This window comes from Chelonoidis abingdonii, chromosome 12 (assembly GCF_003597395.2).
Source record: "Chelonoidis abingdonii isolate Lonesome George chromosome 12, CheloAbing_2.0, whole genome shotgun sequence".
Classification (NCBI taxonomy): domain Eukaryota; kingdom Metazoa; phylum Chordata; order Testudines; family Testudinidae; genus Chelonoidis; species Chelonoidis abingdonii.
The window spans coordinates 3,603,244-3,623,112 of record NC_133780.1 but is presented as its reverse complement, the minus strand read 5'-3'; the positions used below and the strand labels follow the sequence as shown (position 1 = coordinate 3,623,112).

The window sequence follows — 19,869 nt, the reverse complement described above, 5'->3', positions numbered from 1 at the left end:
CACAACCCAATGTTCTGTGTAACTACAACAGCACATTTTTGAAGACTTGATTGTAGGAATATAGGCCCAAGTTGGGTCTGGGTGAAGTATGATTATTAACTGAGTTTGGATATTAGCCTTAGCAAGAGACCCAAAGCGTGTGACTAAAAAGAATAAACCCAAGAGAAAGGATTGTTTGTGTTAAACTTGGAGTGTCCCTTCAGAATACCAGCATCATCTTGTTTAAGATTTGGGAAATAAAGAACCACTAATTAATGGGGCACCAGGTGCAGTAAATAATTGGCTAGAAATGCTTAGCTCAATCCTTAGGAAAAAGTATAGCAAGGTAAGGTAAGGGGGAAAACCTAGAAGAAAGCAGAGTACAGCCCTAAAGTGCTTCAGCTACCGTCCAATAACCAGCAATGACATCACTTGTTTGTTATCATGTGTAAAACAAACATGGTTTTCTAAGGGTACTTCACCAGAGCTGTTCCATACCCGCATGGAGTCAGGCAGGGGAGCTGGAACAATTTGTACAGTGGGGGTGCTGAGAGCCATTGGACTGAGCTTTAAACTCTATAGCTAATGAAAACCAATTCAAGGTGGGGGCTGCAGCACCTATGGTGTCAGGCCCTGATGGGAAGATACCTCCTGGGCCTGAACCTACTGTATTTTGGCCAGTGCTTAAACAGCAATGGTGCTAGGGCCTAGAATATGGGTGTATACGCTTATATCTGTACTGATGTAACCCACACCAATGGTCTTTGGGACTAATAAAGGCGAGTGTGCATGGAAAGTGAGTCAGGGTAACCTTAAACTTATTTGGGAAATTATTTCCAACACTGGACTCAAAGAAATGCAACAGTAAGTGCTAAATGCTCTGGCAGGCTCCATCCTCATTATGCAAACTTTCAAAAGGAAACTTTTCACAACTGTGCACACCCACCTGTATGTGGTAAGAGACTTTTCAGGGAGTCAATCCCAGCTCCTCTTGGGCCAGAGCAATAGAAGTGGAAGTAGCAATTAAGGCCCCAGTCCTCAAAGCTATTGAGGCTCCTAACTTCTGTTGAGTGCAACATTTTTCTTTTGAACTTTTTTATTCCAGCTTTGAAATGAAAAAAAAACCCACAAAAAACAATCCCTTAAACTATTGAACCAGTGACAGATTACAACGAAACCTGCTTTCTGCTTCATTTCTACATATAGGGGGTTATTAATGCCTTTGATTACACCAGGAGAGCTTCCTTCTCACAAATCCATTTAACAACAGCATTGCAGGTTTCAGAATGAATCTGCTTCCCTTTTATCACTCCACAGCTGTTCCTTTCACCAGGGCCGACTACTGGGAACCTGCAGACCAAAGGAGAAACTCATAATTTGTGCATTTGAATGTATTAAACAAATCTATAACAGCTCTTTCACTTCACTTCAAGAACGCACATCTCTTATCCTAGCTGTTAGTTCAAAAAACAAACAAACCCACCCACCATCTGAGGATAATTTACTCCAGGGGGAATTCTGCACAGAATTCGTATCGTCCCCAGACTTTTTCCCCCCACAGAGTGATATATTCTGACAGGAAGGTGCTACAATCACACCTTTCACCCACCAGGAGCTGCTGTGGCAGCAGAAGAGAGGGCAGCAGCTCAGGGCTGGAGTACCCAGCTGTGGAGAGGGAGGGGCAGAGGTTGCCTTCCTCATGGTGCTTTGCAGGTGGGGCCAGCTGAGGAGGCACAGGGTATGGGGGTGGACAGCCTGAGGCTGCTGGGAAGTCACACAGACTGGGGTTCAGAAGGGCTAGTGGGGGAACAGACTGGGGAACTAGTGGGGTGACAACATTGAGCTGGGCCTGAATGGGAGTAGGGGTGCAAGGCCACCTGGGGACAGGGGTGTAGGGGCAGCTCCAGATCCCAGCACACCAAGCACGTGCTTGCGGTGGCATGCCGCGGGGGGGTGCTCTGCCAGTCACTGGGAGGGTGGCAGGTGGCTCCAGTGGACCTCATGCAGGCACAACTGTGCAGGGTCTGCTGGCCCTGTGGCTCCGGTGGTCAACCAAAGCTGCAGGATCAGGGGACCCTCCACAGGCACGCCTGCGGGAGGTCCACCGGAGCCACCTGCCACCCTCCCGGTGACCGGCAGAGCGCCCCCCGTGGCATGCCGCCCTGCTTCGGGCGGTGAAATGTCCAGAACCGCCTCTGCAGGGGGGAGGGGGGGTGGCTGAATGGGCAGGCAGGGGCAGATGTGCCTGACTGAATGGGAGAGGCTGGAGTCACCCAGGCTCTGCATGGGGGAGGATCCCTAACAACCCCTGCCCTCCTCCCTCCCCCCCCAAAAAAACAACACAACAACCCTGTTTTATGCTTCTCCCACTCACACCCAACTCCCTCCAGGTTCACTCTAGGCTCCTTCCCTGTCTCTCAGCGCCTCTGTTACCCCAGAGTCCCTCAAGCCTTTTCACTACTTCTGAGAGGTGCGGGAAATACATTTATCTATTGTAGTTTAAATTAATTAGCACTCAAAGTTCTGTATAAATATGCTTAGTAAGGAATTAATTTGTCAAAAAACATTTCTTGAATCTTTTTTGTTGTCTGTATTGTTACAGACATACTTGCTGACAGGTATTTTGAAATAAAATTACCAAAATAATTGAAATGACCATGATTATATTGTGTTATTTTGACAAAATGTGCAGAATTTTAAAATACCGTGTACAGAATTTTTTTATTTTTTGGCACAGAATTTTCCGAGGAATAATAATTGCAACAAATGTGCAGTAATTCCCAGACACAAATGACCAGGTTAAGTTGGAATGAAGACTGGGTACACATATCAGTAATTTAGAGTGAAATATATTAGAGGGATTTACAGTTATCCCCAAAGTCAGTGTTATAAACCCAGAAAATCCACAATTAAGGTTATATTTAAAAGACCCGTTGAGGTATGGAAACACAGAGTTGGCAAATTAAACTACTTTAACACTGCCCTGTAGTGAAACTATGCAAGAACCAGCCAATTAAGGTATTTTAGTTGTAGTCCTAGCTTAGATTAATAGATCTTAAGTTTCAAAGGACCATTAGGATCATTTAGTCCACATTTCAGTGTCCAGAAAGACCCATTATGATCATCAAGGCCACACAATAGCACCCAGAGATTCCAGCATCAAGCTCAGATTTGTGGTTGAGCCAGCTGGAATTGACGTTTAAAGACACATTCGATTTTTTCCCTCCCCCTTTTCCCCACTTCAGCTTTAAGTTACATTGGGGTTAACTGCCACCCCACCCTTTCCATTGTGCCTGAGCAGAGGGTTGAGCAAGGAGGGGGAATCAAATCCTGAACATTTCAAGCTTTGATCAGATGGTACTTTGACACAGCGTCTCCGTGGGCTGGGAGCAGAAGGTACACTCCAATGCAGGCCCCTTTGTGTTTTGAATGCATGATCTAATCCCATTAATGGGTGTGTTTTCTTAAAATTCTGAAATAGGAGCATATTTGTGTTTTTCATGGAAACAGGTCATCGAATGATGCGGGGGAGTTTAGGCTTATGCAGCTGAGAGGAGTCTAGGGTTTGTTTGCCATCACAGGGCGGGGAAAGACGTGGGCGGTTCTTGCCCACTTGGAGATGTGTAACAGGCAAAAGCGTAGTAAATACATGGACGTATAAGGGAGCTTTGCAGAGACTGGCTACCTACCACAATCAGCACTGCCATGAAGCGTGGGCATATGGGCTGGTCCACAAGCAGACTAAGTAACTCTGAGTCCAATGGCAAGATCAGAGCCAGAGAACCTAAGTCACCAGTTATCTGAGCGGCAGACACAGAGATGTGACGTTTTGAGAGGGTTCTGGATAAGCTGGCCAGGTTCTGTTTCGTAACTGGCCGGATGTCAGGTAACAAGGTGAAGTTAGTCAATCATAGCAAGTGCTGTTACACTCACTCTAGGATAGGGGAAGACATATCCGCCTCGCTCTCTGAGTACCCCCATGATAGCTGCAGAAGTAATAGATGAAACCCGCAAGTCATATACCTGTATGGTGAGAGCTTTGGGGGGGAGGGACCCCTTTGTTACAGGTGTGTGTACAATGCCTAGCACAGTGGGTCACCAGTCCCTCAGTCAGTGAAGCTCTGGCCAATTCATACCAGCTGGGGATCTGGCGGAACTGACTACTGCTATCACTGATCCATACTGACTGGAGGTCTGGCCCCATTGACTCCAATGGCGCTCTGGCAGATTTGCCCCAACTCAAATAGGGCAAAGTTCATAGTAATGCCTTAAAGAAAATTACCCTCCTACTGACCTGTGTCATGACCTTCATTCCTATTAGTGACAGAGGAGATAGTGTATCACTTTTTGTCCCTGTCAAAATCCAAAAATTAAACTATTTTTTCCTAAGGTGATAGAAAATAGTAAACTCTGCAAACTCTCACAGTGTTTGATCTAGAAGAGAATTGTCCAGCCAGGTCCACTTCCACTCTGGGGATGTCATGGTGAGTCCCAGCCAAACTGGATTTGTGTCTTGTGTGACACTGGATATGAAATCCTGTGAAGTGTGAAGTAGAAGGGAATGGGTGAGCATGCCATAATTTGCTAGAATTCCCTGCATACTTCCTTTGGACACTTGCTCTTGATCTTCAGTGGCTATCAGGAGAAACAGTCAGCACTTCTTCCCCTTGAACCTGAGCCAAAGCTACTTCCTTCCAATGACAGGTCAACTCTGGAGGCAGAAGGGCTTACTAGGAACTGGCCATTGGTGTTGGGCTTAGATGCCTGGGAGAAAGAATTGCCTTCCATGCTGTTTGACCATCTCTGTTTCAGAACTGGTGTTTATGTGTGAATATAGCAAATAGTCCCAGACTCCGTGTCGTTGACTTCTCCTGCACTGGAAATCACCCAGTAAGGTGCTGGCATGCTGCTTCTGCTTGGCAGAGGAGCAGCAGCGCTGTTAGAAATAGGGGCAATGATATTATAACTAGTGACCCATTACCCCAGCTGAAGTTGATGTAAATTTCCTTTTACTTTACCATCTCCTTTTGATCCTGAATCACCAGGAGGCGAGAACTCTTTGCTGAGCAATCATCATGGCTCTTGTGCCAAATTCGACTCTCTTTAGATGCCCAGTAACATTTTTCCTCATGCATGAGCCATTCCGTGGGGCAGAGTCTGCACCTGGAGTCCTCTGGAGTGGGGAATGAAGACAGAGATGCCTGTATAGAATCTTCATTTTCAACATTCATAGAACAGACTATCAGAGTTGGATGGGACCTCAAGAGGTCATCTAGTCCAACCCCCTCTTGAGTGGCTCAAAGCAGGGCCAATCCAATTCCATCGAGGCCATTTCTCTCTAGTTTTGTTTAAAGTCAGGCCTGGTATTCACATGGCAGGACACATTGCATCCCAGGGTGGAGGGGCATCGGTAAAGGGGTCAGCCAGCCCCCTGGTACTGGATAATGGCACTTCATGAGTGGAACTGTGTGGGGATTTGGTGCTTTTATCTGAACGGAGAAATCATTAGATTGTGGATGTATGTAAATCCAAGTTATGGACTGTTGGTGAATGCAATCTCCCCCGTCCACCCAAAGATCATGCAAAATAGGAAATTAGAGCTGTCCAGCAAAAAGGTTGCCTTTCCCATTGGTGGTCTTCTGGTGCATCTTAAAGGTAGGTGGTGGGGAAGCATGCTGGAGAGTGATGATCTGCTGGTGTGCAGGAAACACCCTGACAATTGCAGGTTGTGTGGCGATACATATACATTTATTCATGCATGTCTCTGGATAGCTGCACCCATAAAATCAGGAGAAAAGGCAGCACTGGCCTAGTTTGGACCTCTGTCCAAGCAGAGGTCCTGGGAATTGGGCTATGTTGGTTCTAATCCCAGCTTTGACACTGACCCATTGCTTAACCTTGGGTAAGTCACTTCATCGGTGCATGCCTCAGTTTCTTCTGCAGTGCAAATGGGATAATGACCTCCAGGGGTTGGGAAGCTTAATCTATTTAGATGTAAAGCACCTTGTGATGCTCAGATGGAAGGGGATCTAAATGCTAAACATTAATAAAAATGATATTTTTTTCCAGCGCATCATGATGTTTCCAACCTTATTTCTTAAACAATTCTTTCCTGGCACAGCAAAGCCACATTTCTCACTGAGAGCTCTCTACAGACCCTCTCATTTCACATCTTTCAGACGAGTTATGGGAAGGCTGTTCTTTGGGAAATAAAGAAAATCTAGTTCATGGAGTTCAACTCTTGTAAAAGTCACTTGTTAGAAAAAGAACTGTTTCTGGGCTCTCAGCTGCTGCCATTCCAAATGCAGCAGAATGGCTTGGGGCACTGAAAATTAGCACCTCTGTTTTGATCTTATAGATTCATAGACTCTAGGACTGGAAGGGACCTCGAGAGGTCTTCGAGTCCAGTCCCCTGCCCTCATGGCAGGACCAAATACTGTCTAGACCATCCCTGATAGACATTTATCTAACCTACTCTTAAATATCTCCAGAGATGGAGATTCCACAACCTCCCTAGGCAATTTATTCCAGTGTCTTATCAGCTCTTCCAGCCTTTCAGGTGGTGAAATCAGACAAGGTTATTAAATCTCATTGCCTCTTTCGAACAGCGCCCTTGCTTTACCAGTTTGGGTAGCTACATTTCCCCCTTCCCTTAATTGCCCCCTGAAATGTCAGCTGGACATTTCTGCTCCTTAGCTATTGTGTACTGTGTTGCTGTGTGCTGCTAAAGAGCCAGAAGGTTTCTCCCCAGAGATGGCTGCACATTGTTGCCAGATGTTTTATGGCAGAGCAATAGCTACGCCATAAGGCAACCTCTTTCCCCAGCAGGGCACTGGTGTGTATAAAATGGGATACAGGAAAGGGATTAGGGGATCTCTTAACCCTTGGGATGCAAGATTCATAAGCAATAGGGTATTTACTGCACCTATTGAAGTTACCTGTTCTGTGCACCCTGAATTACAAATTCACCACTAGATGTCACTGCAGTGCAGGAAGAGGCACTGGTACCGAATAAATTGAGGTTACCTGGTGAGCTGCTGTAGAGAGGTTCACACAGAAATTGTTTCAAGTGAGACAGGAAATCCTCCTGGCCAGTGTCGCTCTTAGTTCCATTGGTGGGTCTGTGACTGGCCCCATCGCTATGCAGGGTATTCATTGCTGCTCTGGTCTGCTCTTCACAAGGGACTTGTAACTGGAAAACTTCAAAACAGCACCAGCGTCAATGACAAGAGGGATTGGAGAAAACGGAGTGTTCAATGGGGTTGTCTCCTTTGAGGAACAAAAACCAGGGACATCTGGGATGATCCTGAGCCTGTATAACTAGACACCTGGTAGTGTGTACTGAGCACCTGCACAGATTTAAAGGGACGATCCTGGGAAAACCTGGCCAGATGTTTCAGTATTTAGTGGGTTTAACACTAGGGTTTGTATTTGTTGAATCTAGGGTAGGGTTAGCTGGAGTGAGACACAGAACGAATGAGACACTTTTGTCACACATTGTAAGGTGCAGTCCCCTTTTCCCTACACATTTAACAGTGACATGGTCTAGGCAGGTCCCAGGACTCTCATATCCAGCTCTGAAGTACACCCGACCATGAGGATATGCCTGGAGTTTTAGTCACAGACACACTGGAAGCAGAAGTGGAATCTTGATGGCATTGTGGAGGAAGGAGAATTCATGGTGCACTGTTACATACCTGTGCAAAGGGATACGTGTCCTGGAACTACTCACCCCACAGCCCCAGTGCTATCACAGCTGCCAGCAGGACGATATTCCCAGCCCATCCGACCCCTAGAGCAATTCGAATCCAGTGGGGACACTGACGCGAATCTGCAACTGTCAATGTTTGAAGCACAGTCAACATTCAGGGGAAGGGATAACAGTGAGACATGAGACTCTGCTGTGGCGCCCATGCAGTATCCAGGTAATATCAAGGACAACCAGAATAATGTACAAGGAAGCTGAAGCACAGACTAGTGATACCTCCAAGAGAGACAAGGAAAGTGAGGTAACTTCGTTTAATGGACCAACTTCTGTTGGTGAGAGGCAAGATTTTGAGATTCCCTGAGCTCTTCTTCAGAGCTTGTCTCTTCCACCAAGAGAAGTTGGTCCAATAAGAGGTATTACCTCACCCACGTTGTCACTCTAATATCCTGGGACCAACACGGCTATCCACCACTGCAAACAATAATACCGCCTACTGTCAGCCAGGTAACTAATTAACATTCACTCTGACTCACTGATGGTGTTACATAAACGGGGTGGTGATGGGTATTTGCCCATGTGGCTACACAGAGAACTGTGCTTCAGCCATCCCAGTTGTGGCACGTGGAAAGCTGTGTTAAAATTACAAGCTATCCCTTTAAATCCTCAGGGGTTTTCCTGGTCCTGCTTGCAGACTAGTGGGTGCTGTACGGAAATGTGCCATTACAGTCAGTCTGCCTTGAGTAAGGTGGAGTGAGCTGTGCAGCTGTGTCTTAGGGAGCAGCCTGCTTTGTCTCTCTCTGGTTTTGGTTCTTGTGCATTTTCATTATGAATGCTACAAAATTAAGTCATATTACATTGCAACCTTCCAGCAAAAGTAGTTATGTTTTTATCTATCTTTTTGTGTATGCTGTGAACAACTTGTATAGAAAGCCACTCTGACTTATGTAGAATTGGCAATTCCAAATTTTCAAGGCTGTCTTCCATAGGAACAGTACCAGAGGTTTACTTGTCACTTTGAACTAGAGATGGTAGGAATTTTTGTTCAAATCATCTTTTTTTAAGAAATTTTAAATGAAAATGTTGGGAAAATCTGTTGCTTAGAAAATGTTTTTTTGGTGAAAGGGAAAATGTTTATTTTTTCCTTTCACCCTTTCCGCCCCTGCCCCCTTCCTTCCCTTCATCCTTTTTTCTTCCCATTTTCAGTGGCAAAATGGGAAAAGGAAAGAAAAAGCAAAAGGAGGGGGAAATACTACAAAAATTTAAAATTTTCAATTCAATATTTTGATGAAAAATTTTAAAAATTAGAAAAATAATTCCCCTTCAAACCAGCAAAGAATTTTGTAAAAAATTTGTAGCATTTCCAACCAGCTCTACTTTAAATTAAGCTTGTTTAGTCTTGGGCCTTCTAGCAATGCTTATAATTGCCCTGGAAGAAGTCACAATGCTCCCAGCATTAAATAATCTGACTTTGAATAACTTCTGGATTAGTAGATTTCAAGGCCAGGAGGAACACCACTGCGATCTGATCTCCTGTTTTACCCAGGCCAGAGACCTGCCCCAGATTTATTCCTTTTGAACTACCTCTTAAAATTGGAGCCCATAATTCATAAAAGTTGGATGTGTTGGTTTGAATTTTTATTGACACACAAGTTTAGTTAATTACTAATGTTACAGTAAATCCAGCCAATATCAGGAGGCCATTTAGATTCTTATAGTTCACCTATCAGTAGGTTATTTGAACATCATTGCACTACACACCACACAAACACAATACGAGAGCATGTGATCTGAAGAGACTAGGCATGGAAAGGACTATGATCCTCATGCAAGGATCCCCTTCATTTTCAGATTTACTCATTTTTCTCTGAAAGTTTCAAGTTTTGAAAAAGCCGAGATTCAGGTTGTACCAATTTTCTACTCAAATTTGCCTTTTTTGGGACCCAAGAATTTTTTGCAGAAGTAAAGCCTGGTCCTGGCAGCCAAGACCAGTGCACAGAACCTCTCCCGATTCCGCAGAGAGCCCCCTCCTGACCTCACCCCTTCAGCACGGCCTCAGGAAGCAGAAGGGGCTGTGGTGAAGGGTCGGTATCAGGAGGAGGCTCTGTCTGGCAGGAGAGCCAGCACTCTCGGCATGAAGCTTTCTATCCCCTTCCTGACCCCAGGCCTTCACATTGGCCCTGTCCGCTTCCCCTGAGCTGTGGGGGAACAAGATGAGCAGGATCTTGATAGCTGAGACTACCTGACTGCTACGTCTTGAGTACCCCTTTTTCCTGGCTCCCAAGAGGCCAAGCCCCCCTCTGACCCACCCACTGCCTTTTGTTTTCAGTTTCTTTATCGATTTGAACCCATTTAAAAAATTTTAGAACAAACACTGATAAATTCCCAGGAAATATTTTTTAAAAATAAGGGCCTTCATTTTCATCCCCATGCTGCAGCAGGGAAAACTGAGGCCCAGAGATACAGTAACTGGCCCCAAGTTGCCCAGGGAGCCAGTGGCACAGCTGGGAACTGAACCCAGTTTTCTCTCTAAGGAATAAAAGTATTATGGATTTTACACAACAAGTTATATGGCAGTCTGCATGGAGAAAAAACAACCCCTTTTTGTCTGCCCTTGAATTGAAAATACAGCTTGTCAATTTGCTCCAAACTTTTCAATGAAAATTCTCCCCTAGCCTCAGAACGATGCACATATTTCAGGGAGACAAGGGGGATGAGAATATCCTTTATTGGATCACTTGATCATTACCTGTTCTGTTCATTCCCTCTGGGGCACCTGGCATTGGCTACTGTCGGTAGACAGGATACTGGGCTAGATGGACCTTTTGTCTGACCCAGTACGGGCGTTCTTATGTTCTTACTGGCTCTACTTCATCTGGTGGAAGAGACAAGCTTTCGAGCTACAGAGACTTGAAGGAAAGTTCCGTGTGGCTGGAAAGTTTGTCTCTTCCACCAACCGAAGTTGGTCCAGTAAAAGATATTACTCACCCACCTTGTCTCTCTCATATCCTGGTACCAACACAGCTACAACAACACTCATACCCACAATTTGGGAGAGATTTCCTAACCCTCTAAGAAAGTTACAAGGGGAGGTGAAGTTCACTCAGAATCAGGCTTGTGCTGAAAACTATCTTCTGCTTAATGTCTGTATGGAGTCACTGCTGGAGCTCCACTGATTTCAACTTCAGCTTGTGAGAAATGTTAGTTATCGTTTGAGGTGTAGGCCCTGAACGATGCTCTGCAGCGTAGTGAACCCTACACCAAGGAGTAAGTATTTGCTGGGTCAAGTCCTTAGCTGTGACATCGGAAATACAGTATTAAGGGCCAGATTCTGCCACTCTTACTCCCAGGGAGTCATCTACTCACCCTGAAACGCTTTCACTCGTCTCTTCTGAAATGCAGCATGCAAAGGCCCAGGCTGGGACTGTCAGAGCCATCCAGTGGAGTTGGTTGTCCAGGTCCCAGTAAATTTCAGCTCCTGTGGGTCTCTGTGAAGCCCCGGTCACCCCCTGTAATTGCTGTGTTGTGAAAGTAGATGCCCCGGGAGGATGCTCAGTCACTTACCTTGGGGCCCAGCTCCCGGGGGGTGGCCCGGTTGTCTCTGCTTCGGCCGGAGGTTTAATACTGTGTAGCCTTCTTCGTCCTCCATTGGCCAAGTGCGTCCCTGGTTTGATTTCCCAGCAGGTGCTCAAAGGGGGGAAAGGAGGCCCCCCATTAACTGGCCTCAGACTCAGTCTGTGCAGCTCAGGGCTCCCACTAGCACTGACCGTTCTTCAAGGGAAACCACGCAGGAAATGCAGGTACCAAGCGCATGTGTGGTCTGAGCTACATCTCTCCTCCAGTCTCCCCTGGACTGTGCTGGAGACCTGAACTGTTTGGACAGAACAGCTTTGAATACAAGCAGGTCAGGGCCCCTCGGCTGGCTTTGCTGAACCGGGTTTCAAACTGATGCAAGTTTGCCCTGCGTCCGCACTAGCGGCCTCCTAAACCGTTTCCATTGCCATGTCCTCTGGGTACTGATCCCACTCTTCTCAGCTCAACCCCCAGAAGCAGTGCAGTCTGGGAAACTCTGAAACCGTCCAGAGCATTGAGGGGCAACAGTGGGAGGGGATGTGTGGACCTGTATAGATCACTGTTCCATAGCCTCAGCTGTACGTGATCTGCAGAGGATGTGGGTCTGTTACAGCCCCCCATACAGCCCCTGGCTCTCTTGTTCACACTAGACGGGCTCATGCTTTTAGCTCTGAAGCTGTCTGGTTCAGTTCCTGCTGGTGCTTGTCACATGTTCCCGCCTGCATCTTCCAATCCTTTAATCATCCTGGATTGTGGGCACCAGAACTGGACGCAGAATCCCGGCAGGACGCACACCAGGGCCAAATCCAGAGGCAAAATAACCTCCCAGCTCCTACTCGAGATTCTCATTTACACCCCAGGATCACATTATCCCTTTTGTCCATAGTGTCGCACGGGGCGCTCGTGTTCAGCTGATCATCCACCACAACCCTGCAAAGTTCTCTGCCCTACCACACTCATGGTCTTTGTGCTCAGTGTGTCCTGTAGCATATCTGAAAGCAGAGTGCTGGTATATGCGTTAGTGGTAGGCTGGAGCAGGGCTCAAAGAGGGCAGAGTTAAGGTTGTGTTGTGGGGTGGAGATTTTCCTTCAGTGTTTATATATCAGTGACCTGCATTCATTTGCTAGAATAGCTGCGTAGCACATTGTGTGTTGTTTGACCAACTTGTGCTGCTACAATCCAGCAGGTCAATAGAGAGGTTTTCGGATTTAGTGCAGGCAGTTCAACACTAGGAAGAATTGCAGCCAGCCAGTGAGCTCCCTGGAAATTTTTGTAGACACTTCAGCAAACACATAAGCCTGACCCAGGGGCTCTCACAGGAAATTGCCTTTGGTCAAGAAATTGCGTAGCACCCGGGCGGGTTGTTCACACCATCAACATCCTCTGATGCTGCGGGTTAGCTCAGATCAGCGCTTTCTGTCCATGCTGGGTGCTGCTATGTGCTGCTCTTACCTCCCACTCCCTGGGCTCTGCCTGTGTCCCAAAGACCACCCTCACCCACTGCTGAGATGGGCAGGGCTGCAGGGGATGGGCGAAGAGTAACAACAGGAAGATGCCAAAACAGTGTTGTGTAGAATGAAAGGGCAGGTCATGAAACCCGAGACTGAGGTTGGGCAGCAGAGCAAAGGGCGGTGATGGGAGATGGCCCTGAGAAGTGGGGTTTGAAGAGGGATCTGAAGGTGGATTGAGAGACTCCTTTAAGCCCTGGGTGGGAGAGAGGCCAATCCAGACACTGAGAGCTGCATGAACAAAACCCTTGTAGGCCCAAGGGGGAGAAGATGAAGGACCAAGGAGGGAGGTGGTGGTGGAGTGGGGTCAGGAGGGACCTTCTCCTGGGCACAGGTTATCATAGAACTGTGGGGTATCTTGCTCCTTCCTCTGGTGCTGACCAATGTCACAGACAGGAGAGTGGGTAGAGGGACCCCCGGTCTGGCAAGCTCTGGGAGTGCAGCCGAAGAACTGGAATGGGGGAAGAGCTAGGGATGAAGATTTGGGCAGGGGCAGGACCATGCAGCAGCATCAAATGAGGATGAGCAGCATGATCCGCTCTTGCCTTGAACCTTGTAGAGTCAGTTACACAGTGGGTGGAGACACCGATGGATTTACAAAAATAAACTCAACCCGGGAAGGGAGGGAGGGAGAGAGAGCCTGGTCCTGGGGTTACAGCACCGGCCTGGGACTTAGCAGATGTGGGCTCAGCTTCCAGCTCTGTGCGACCATGGGCAAGTCACAGCCATCAAGCTCAAACTTTGCACATGCACACAAGGGATCTCCTCTGGCTAGAGAAGGTGCACGGGAAACTTCCAGGGGAAAGCAGCCTCTCTGAAACAGATGGAGCAGCCTGACAAGATGAAGTTGATCACTGGACGTAGTTCATTAGAAGCTTAGCTATAGGGTCACCACAAGGTGTGTCTGGCTCTCATCCTGCCTGTCAGGCTGTGTGTCTTTACTTCCTATGTGGCTTCACACTCACTTTCATGGAGAAGCAAAGATCCTACCACAGGCATGAGCCTGAAGCTACAGCCTGAGTCCAAATGCAGTTAATCACTGTTACCGTCACACCCACATGTGAAGGAGATAAGCACAGGTGGAGCTGATTTAAGCACAGCCAACTGCTGTGGAGACTTTGTTCTGGCACTAATGCTTCTGGAGGAATTCTGCACCGACTGCACTGCCACATTCATGGCCCCTGCAGAATTTTTGCTTCCCCACAGAAAAATGACAGGGAAGCAAAAGGAAGCGACAAAAGTGGTCAAGCACCTCTCCCCAGCAGCACAGGTGTGTCATTTCAAGTGCCCAGAGCAGCTGGAAGAGAAGTAAATCACCACAGGAGTCGGGGGCAGGGCTGGGGACATCCCAGCCGATGCCTCCTACCCTGCACCAAGTTCAGGTACTAATCCCAACTGGGGAAGATTGAACTTCCTCTACCTTCCATGGAGCAGCCTCTTCCCCAGAGGGTGAGGTCAGACCCATCCCCAGAAATGTCCCCTAGCTGCAGGAAGCTCCGCACACACCCCTAACCCCTGCTTCCTGCCCCCCAACCACAGGGGGAGGGATCACTGTACAGGCAGCTGCTTCCCCTTCCACCCAAGCCCTTGCATCCAGACCCCTCCATCCCCAGATCCCCAGCTGAACCTCAAACTCCAACAGCCAGATCCCCTTGACTAAGCTCTCCCAATACCAGACACCCAGTCCTGCATCCCAACGAGCCCCGTGCCTGGACCCCACCCCAATGAACCTTTTCCCCTTGGCGCCTGGACCAACCTGATGGGCTCCAACCATTTTCACCTGGATCCCCTGCAGAGTCCCATTGCCCCTGCACCCAGAACCCCCCCGCCACCATGAGTCTCTGTGCATCCAGCTCCCTCCTACAGCCAGACCTTCCACGGAGCTTCCTGCACCCAGATTGTCCCACACAGAACCCTCTGGATCCCCCCTTCCACTCCACACTTAGATCCTGCTGGGCTGAGCCCCACTCCCGGTGCAGAGGGGCAGGACCCCAGGGTGTTTCTGGGCAGGCCCAGCCCTTGCACTGTCAGGGTCGGGTGCAGCCTCACTGGTACATCTGTGTCCTGGGGGAGGAGGGGAAGGGGGCTTGTAGACGAGCGGACTCACCCCTGTCCTCTGGCCCCTGTGTCTCTTGCTGGACCCGGTGCCCTTTACATGGGAAGCTGGCCCCTGGCAGTAATCCCTTTCTCTCAGGGTCTCCCCCTCTCTGGGAAACCCCCACCCTCTATCCCCACCTCACCTCGGTGTATGGCTACTGCCAATCATCATCTAACCCTGCGCCCTGGGGCAGATTGCAGTATCAGCCACTCATCTCTGGCAAGGAGAGTTTGGACCTGCTGCCTTTGCCTACTCCTGGGCTGCCCTCTGCAACCCCCAGTACCCTTTGGCCTTATGCTAGGCCACAACCTGGGGCTTTCCAGGCTGGAGCTCCCCAGCTCCTCTGCCTTTCCCCAGCCCTGCTCCACTCAGGGCCGGCTCTAACCATTTCGCCGCCCCAAGCATGGCAGCACGCCGTGGGGGGGTGTTCTGCTGCTCGCCGGTCCCGCGGCTCTGGTGGACCTCCCGCAGGTGCCTGCACGAGGTCCACCGGAGCTGCGGGACCAGCAGACCCTCCACCGGAGCTGCCTGCTACCCTCCAGGCAACCGGTAGAGTGCCCCCCGCGGCATGCCGCCCCAAGCACGCGCTTGGTGCGCTGGGGCCTGGAGCCAGCCCTGGCTCCACTCAAGTACCCTGTCTCTAGCTCCTTGCAGCCGGGCCCTTCTGCCTCTACAGCTAGAGATAGACTTTTTGGGCTTCTGGCTCACAGCTTCTTATAGAGGCCAGCTGGGCCTGATTGGGGCATGGCCACAGATGAGTCTACTTTCCCCAATCAGCCCAGGTTTCTTGCCTTAGCCATAGCCCTCTCCTGGGCTGTTTTAAGCCCTTCAGGGCAGGAGCAGGGGACCACCCTGATACAGGGCTGCAGGCTCTGGGAGGGAGTTAGGGTGCTGGAGGGGGCTCTGGGCTGGGGCAGAGGGTTGGGGTGCAGGAGGGGGTTCCGAGCTGGTACGGGGGTGTCAGCGTGCGGGCTTCGGCCAGGTGGTGCTTACTTCAGGCAGCTCCCGATTGATGGCGCAGTATGGCTAAGGCTCCTGGAAGTGGCTGCCATGTCCAGCCCCTAGGCGGAGGCACGGCCAGGCAGTTCTTTGCGGTGCATACTGCCTGTGCCCACAGCCACCGACCCTGCAGCTCCCGTTGGCTGCGGTTCCTGCTGTCGCTCAGAGCAGGGGCAGTGCGCTGAGCTTCCCTAGGGGCTGCAGGAACATGCTGGTCGCTTCCGGGAGTCTCATGGAGCCAGGGCAGGCAGGGAGTCTGCCTTAGCCCCACTGCGCCATCAACCTTTTAATGGCCTAGTCAGGGTGCTGATTGGAGCCGCCAGGGACCCTTTTCAACCAGACATTCTGGTCAAAAACCAAACTCCCGGCGACCCTATCTCATGGGCAGTGGTGAGACAGCCTGCTCCAGAGAACGTTTCCTCCAAAACGCAGTCAGGCCCCAGAGCAGGAGGGTTCATAGTCCTTCTATTCGTACCCTGATTCAGAAAGAGAATAACCTGCCCAGAGGGGTCAGGAGGACACTTCTGTCTGTAAGTGACTGGCTCCTGGCCTGAAGCAGGAGGGTTCATACCCCTTAGACACTGAACCCTCTCCAGGATAACTCTGCATGGTCTCATTATACGTATCAAGGTCCCATCCTTTTGTGAATCCTGCTGAGCTCTGGGCCTCAGTAACAGCCTGTGGCAGTGAGTTACCCTGGCTGTGAGGCTGCTAGTGTGTCTTATGCAACAGGAGAGGGAAGAACAGATTTAAGAGTCGTGTATAATTCAGTCAATTCTATGGAATTGCCACTAGGGGGAATCAGACCCCCATGAGTGAGGGTGACCTGCTGTCCTTAATGCTGAGGGTTTTGCTCCCAAAGATCATTTACACCTTGATCCAGGTTTCTTTTGCCAGGTAAAGCAGCAGGGAGAGGGTTAAACAAAACCACTTGAAGTCCCTCCCTGAAATTTAACCCCTCCACTGCAAAGAAAGCCACCTCTGAGCAATCCCTGGCGATGTTTAAAGTTCCTGGCTTGGGGGAAGGGGTTTGACTTTCTCATTTTTACCATATAATTATAAAATCAATTTTAAAATAAAAATATTGTACTTACCTTTCAGTGTATGGCATATAGAGCAGTATAAACAAGTCATTGTATGAAATTTTAGTTTGTACTGACTTCACTGGTGCTTTTTATGTAGCCTGTTGTAAAACTAGGCAAATATCGAGATGAGCTGATGTACCACCTGGAAGCCCTCTGTGTATCCCCAGAGGTACACTCCCTGATTGAGACCAACTGGTCTATACAATAATGGGTGTAACAGGGAAGGTACAATAGGAACTTTTGTTGGTAAAGGGCTGTTTTGTTAATTAGTGTGGCACTCTGCCTCCTTAATTTCCCTTGATTGGCAGCAGTACATTTGCTTTAACAGCCCAGGGCAAGGAGAAGCCAACACTAATTAACAAAACAGCATGTCCCTTTTTAAATAAGACTTCAGGACAGGAGCAATTACAATAAACAGCTCCTACAGTCCTCACCTCGGGACCATGAATCAGGGATCCCAAAGTTAACCTCCATGAAACCAAATCTCAAGCTGGTCTCTAGAACTTGAAAGAACCTACTACATCCTACATGGCTTCTGCTCACCTCCAGCTTCCTCTTCCTCTTGATGAAGCCCAGGCCTAGGGTAGGGCATGGTCTCCTTGATTACACTCCAGGCTGTCCCAGTTGTAGCCTCCTGCCTGTCCCTTAAAGGCGTAGTTAGCTCCTTTCCAGTGTCCTCCTTGTTTCATAACACAAGAACAAGTGGACATTCAATGAGATTAAAAAGGTGGGAAAAGAACCATTTTTCCAGTCAATGTATAATTAGACTGCAGAACTCACTGCCACAGGAAATTGAGAACAAGAATTTAGGCATTTATAGGTTAACATGAATATCCAGGGCTGTCATAATTAATAACAGGTTGGAGAGAATTCTGGAAGAGAGTCTCTGGTCCAAGGAAAGTGAATCCAGTGAACCCCTGTGGGAGTTCAATCTTAGCAATACTCATGCCTAGCACCCAAAGTCACATTTCTAATGGCACGATAAGTGCCCTTGCAAAACACAAATGAATGCGCTGTGGCCACAGGCAGCTATACTTGCTCCTTGCCCTGCACAGAGACAGGGCTCTGCGTGTGTTAGGTGTGTACGCCTCAGCGGGCCTACTGCTCACACACAGGAGAGAGGAACTGACCCTTACAAACAAACAGAAGGAAAGAGCAGTGACAGGAGCGAACAAGGGAGACGTGAGCCAAATGTTCAAGGGGACACGACATGTGCAGTCCTAAAAACTCATGTGCAAAGGCCACGCAAGAGAGCACTCGCTGCAGGTACAAGTTGAGTCCATTGGAGCAATTGGACCCACCACTGAAATTCCGCATCTCCACATCTCTTTCCGGCCTGTTCCTAAGCAGGGAAGCTCTGATTGCTGGTTCTCCTCCAGTCTCCAAGTCTCTGTTTCCCTTAGGGAGCTGCTCCAACGTCTGTTTCTCCTGAGGTGGATCTGCTCCCTCTTCCATCTCTCCTTTCACCATGAAGCGATGTGTTCTGGACTTGGATCAGCTCGGCTCCCTCTTGCTGGCTGTGAAAAATGGCTCTATGCAGCCATGGCAGAGTCACTTCCAGGCAGCTGCAGAGTCCCTGGCTTCGGCTCCTCTCCCGGCTGACCTAGGTGTCTCCCTGCCACCACTTCTCCCACCACTGCCCCCAGTCCTGGGTATCTGTTGGGGTAGTTCGCCGCTGCCCCACCCTTCTCCTCGCACTCACCCAGGTGTCTGTGCGGGTGCATCTCCCTCCACCCCCCATTTTCCATCTGCTGCTCCCTGGGTGTTTCTAGTGTTGGTGTCACTAGGCATAAATCTAGGTAACTTGGGAAAATGGAAGACCACGAGTGTCCATAAAGCCCTCCTGCTCAGGTGTCAATGAACCATTGTTCCTCCATGTTTAACACTTTGTGTAACCTAGTGTAACCTAATGTGTTAATAGCTGTAAAATGTAATGTCAGCAGTTAGTTTTTTTGATTGTAATAGCCAGTTCCCTGCTGTAATACACTGGAGCTAAAATGAAGCAAGTTTGAAGGCTACTCTTAGGCCAGGTCTACACTACGAGATTAAATCGATTTTAGATATGCAATTTCAGCTACGAGAATAGCGTAGCTGAAATCGAATATCTAAAATCGATTTACTCACCCGTCTTCACCGCTCGGGATCGATCCGTGCGGCTCGCTGTGTCGAATCCGGAAGTCTGGTCTTCTAGCTGGAGTTCCGGAATCGATCTAAGCACGCTCTGGGATCGAGATATCGCGTCCAGACCAGACGCGATATTTCGATCCCCGAGCAATCGATTTTAACGCGCCGATCCGGCGCGTAGTCTAGACGTGGCCTTAGATACAGCATACATGTCTCTGCAGCAGAAAGGGGGGTGGGGGAAGACAAAAAGATTGAGTGAGAAAAGATACTGCAGCTGAATGGGAAAGGAGGGGGAAGTGAAAGATCAGTTAGTCAGCAAGAAAAAGTTTTATAGTAAACAACTGGGATATAAAAGGAAGAAACTGCTTGTTTTAGGGGTGCAGGATTTGAGATTGCATTCTCCCTCGCACCTTATTTGAGCTCAAATAAACTTGTGTTTTGCTTCTCCACCCCTGGTGTGTTCATTGGCGCTACGCACACCGGGCCCCGAACCGCTGCTGCTTGCCTCTGGCACTTTGTGCTGGCAACACTAGGACTGGGTCTCCTCCTGCTCCCACTCTCATTCACCCCCAATGTCCCCAGGTATCTCTGGGAATGGGTGTGCCCTGCCCCCCATTTCCCCTTGGGTTTCTGTAGGTCTGGGTCTCCCCCTTCTCCTGTGTTCACTACTGGGCCAGGTTTCCCCCCTCAACCCTCCCCTCCAGTGCTTAATTTCTGCCAGGGTGAGCTCTGGCACCTCCGGGCCTGGCAGTTCAGAGCCCCGGCACCTCCGGGCCTGGCAGTTCAGAGCTCCGGCAC

At 49.0% G+C, this 19,869-nt stretch overlaps 2 protein-coding genes across 2 annotated transcripts in view; one reads left to right on the top strand and one right to left on the bottom strand.

The window, feature by feature from the left end:
* The window catches only part of LOC116829199 (C-type lectin domain family 2 member D-like), a 287,968-nt gene that overhangs the window by 250,148 nt on the left and 17,951 nt on the right, over positions 1–19,869 (top strand). The window lies entirely within an intron of this gene.
* On the bottom strand, positions 599–11,428 carry LOC116829177 (killer cell lectin-like receptor subfamily F member 1). The gene is made up of 6 exons (XM_032787865.2): positions 11,249–11,428; positions 7,712–7,810; positions 7,006–7,179; positions 4,998–5,152; positions 4,404–4,516; positions 599–1,329 (listed from the first exon to the last, which is right to left on the bottom strand). Exons 1-6 carry the CDS (start codon positions 11,331–11,333, stop codon positions 1,206–1,208), a joined length of 750 nt encoding a protein of 249 aa, XP_032643756.1. The 5' UTR covers positions 11,334–11,428; the 3' UTR covers positions 599–1,205.

Coding starts and splice junctions, on each gene's coding strand:
- LOC116829177 (XM_032787865.2), bottom strand. CDS start 11,333: ATGGAGGACGAAGAAGGCTACACAGTATTAAACCTCCGGCCGAAGCAG. Junction 7,180..7,711: donor GATAGCACTGGGGCTGTGGG/GTGAGTAGTTCC, acceptor GCTGTTTTGAAG/TTTTCCAGTTACAAGTCCCT. Junction 5,153..7,005: donor TCTCTACAGCAGCTCACCAG/GTAACCTCAATT, acceptor TCCCCACTCCAG/AGGACTCCAGGTGCAGACTC.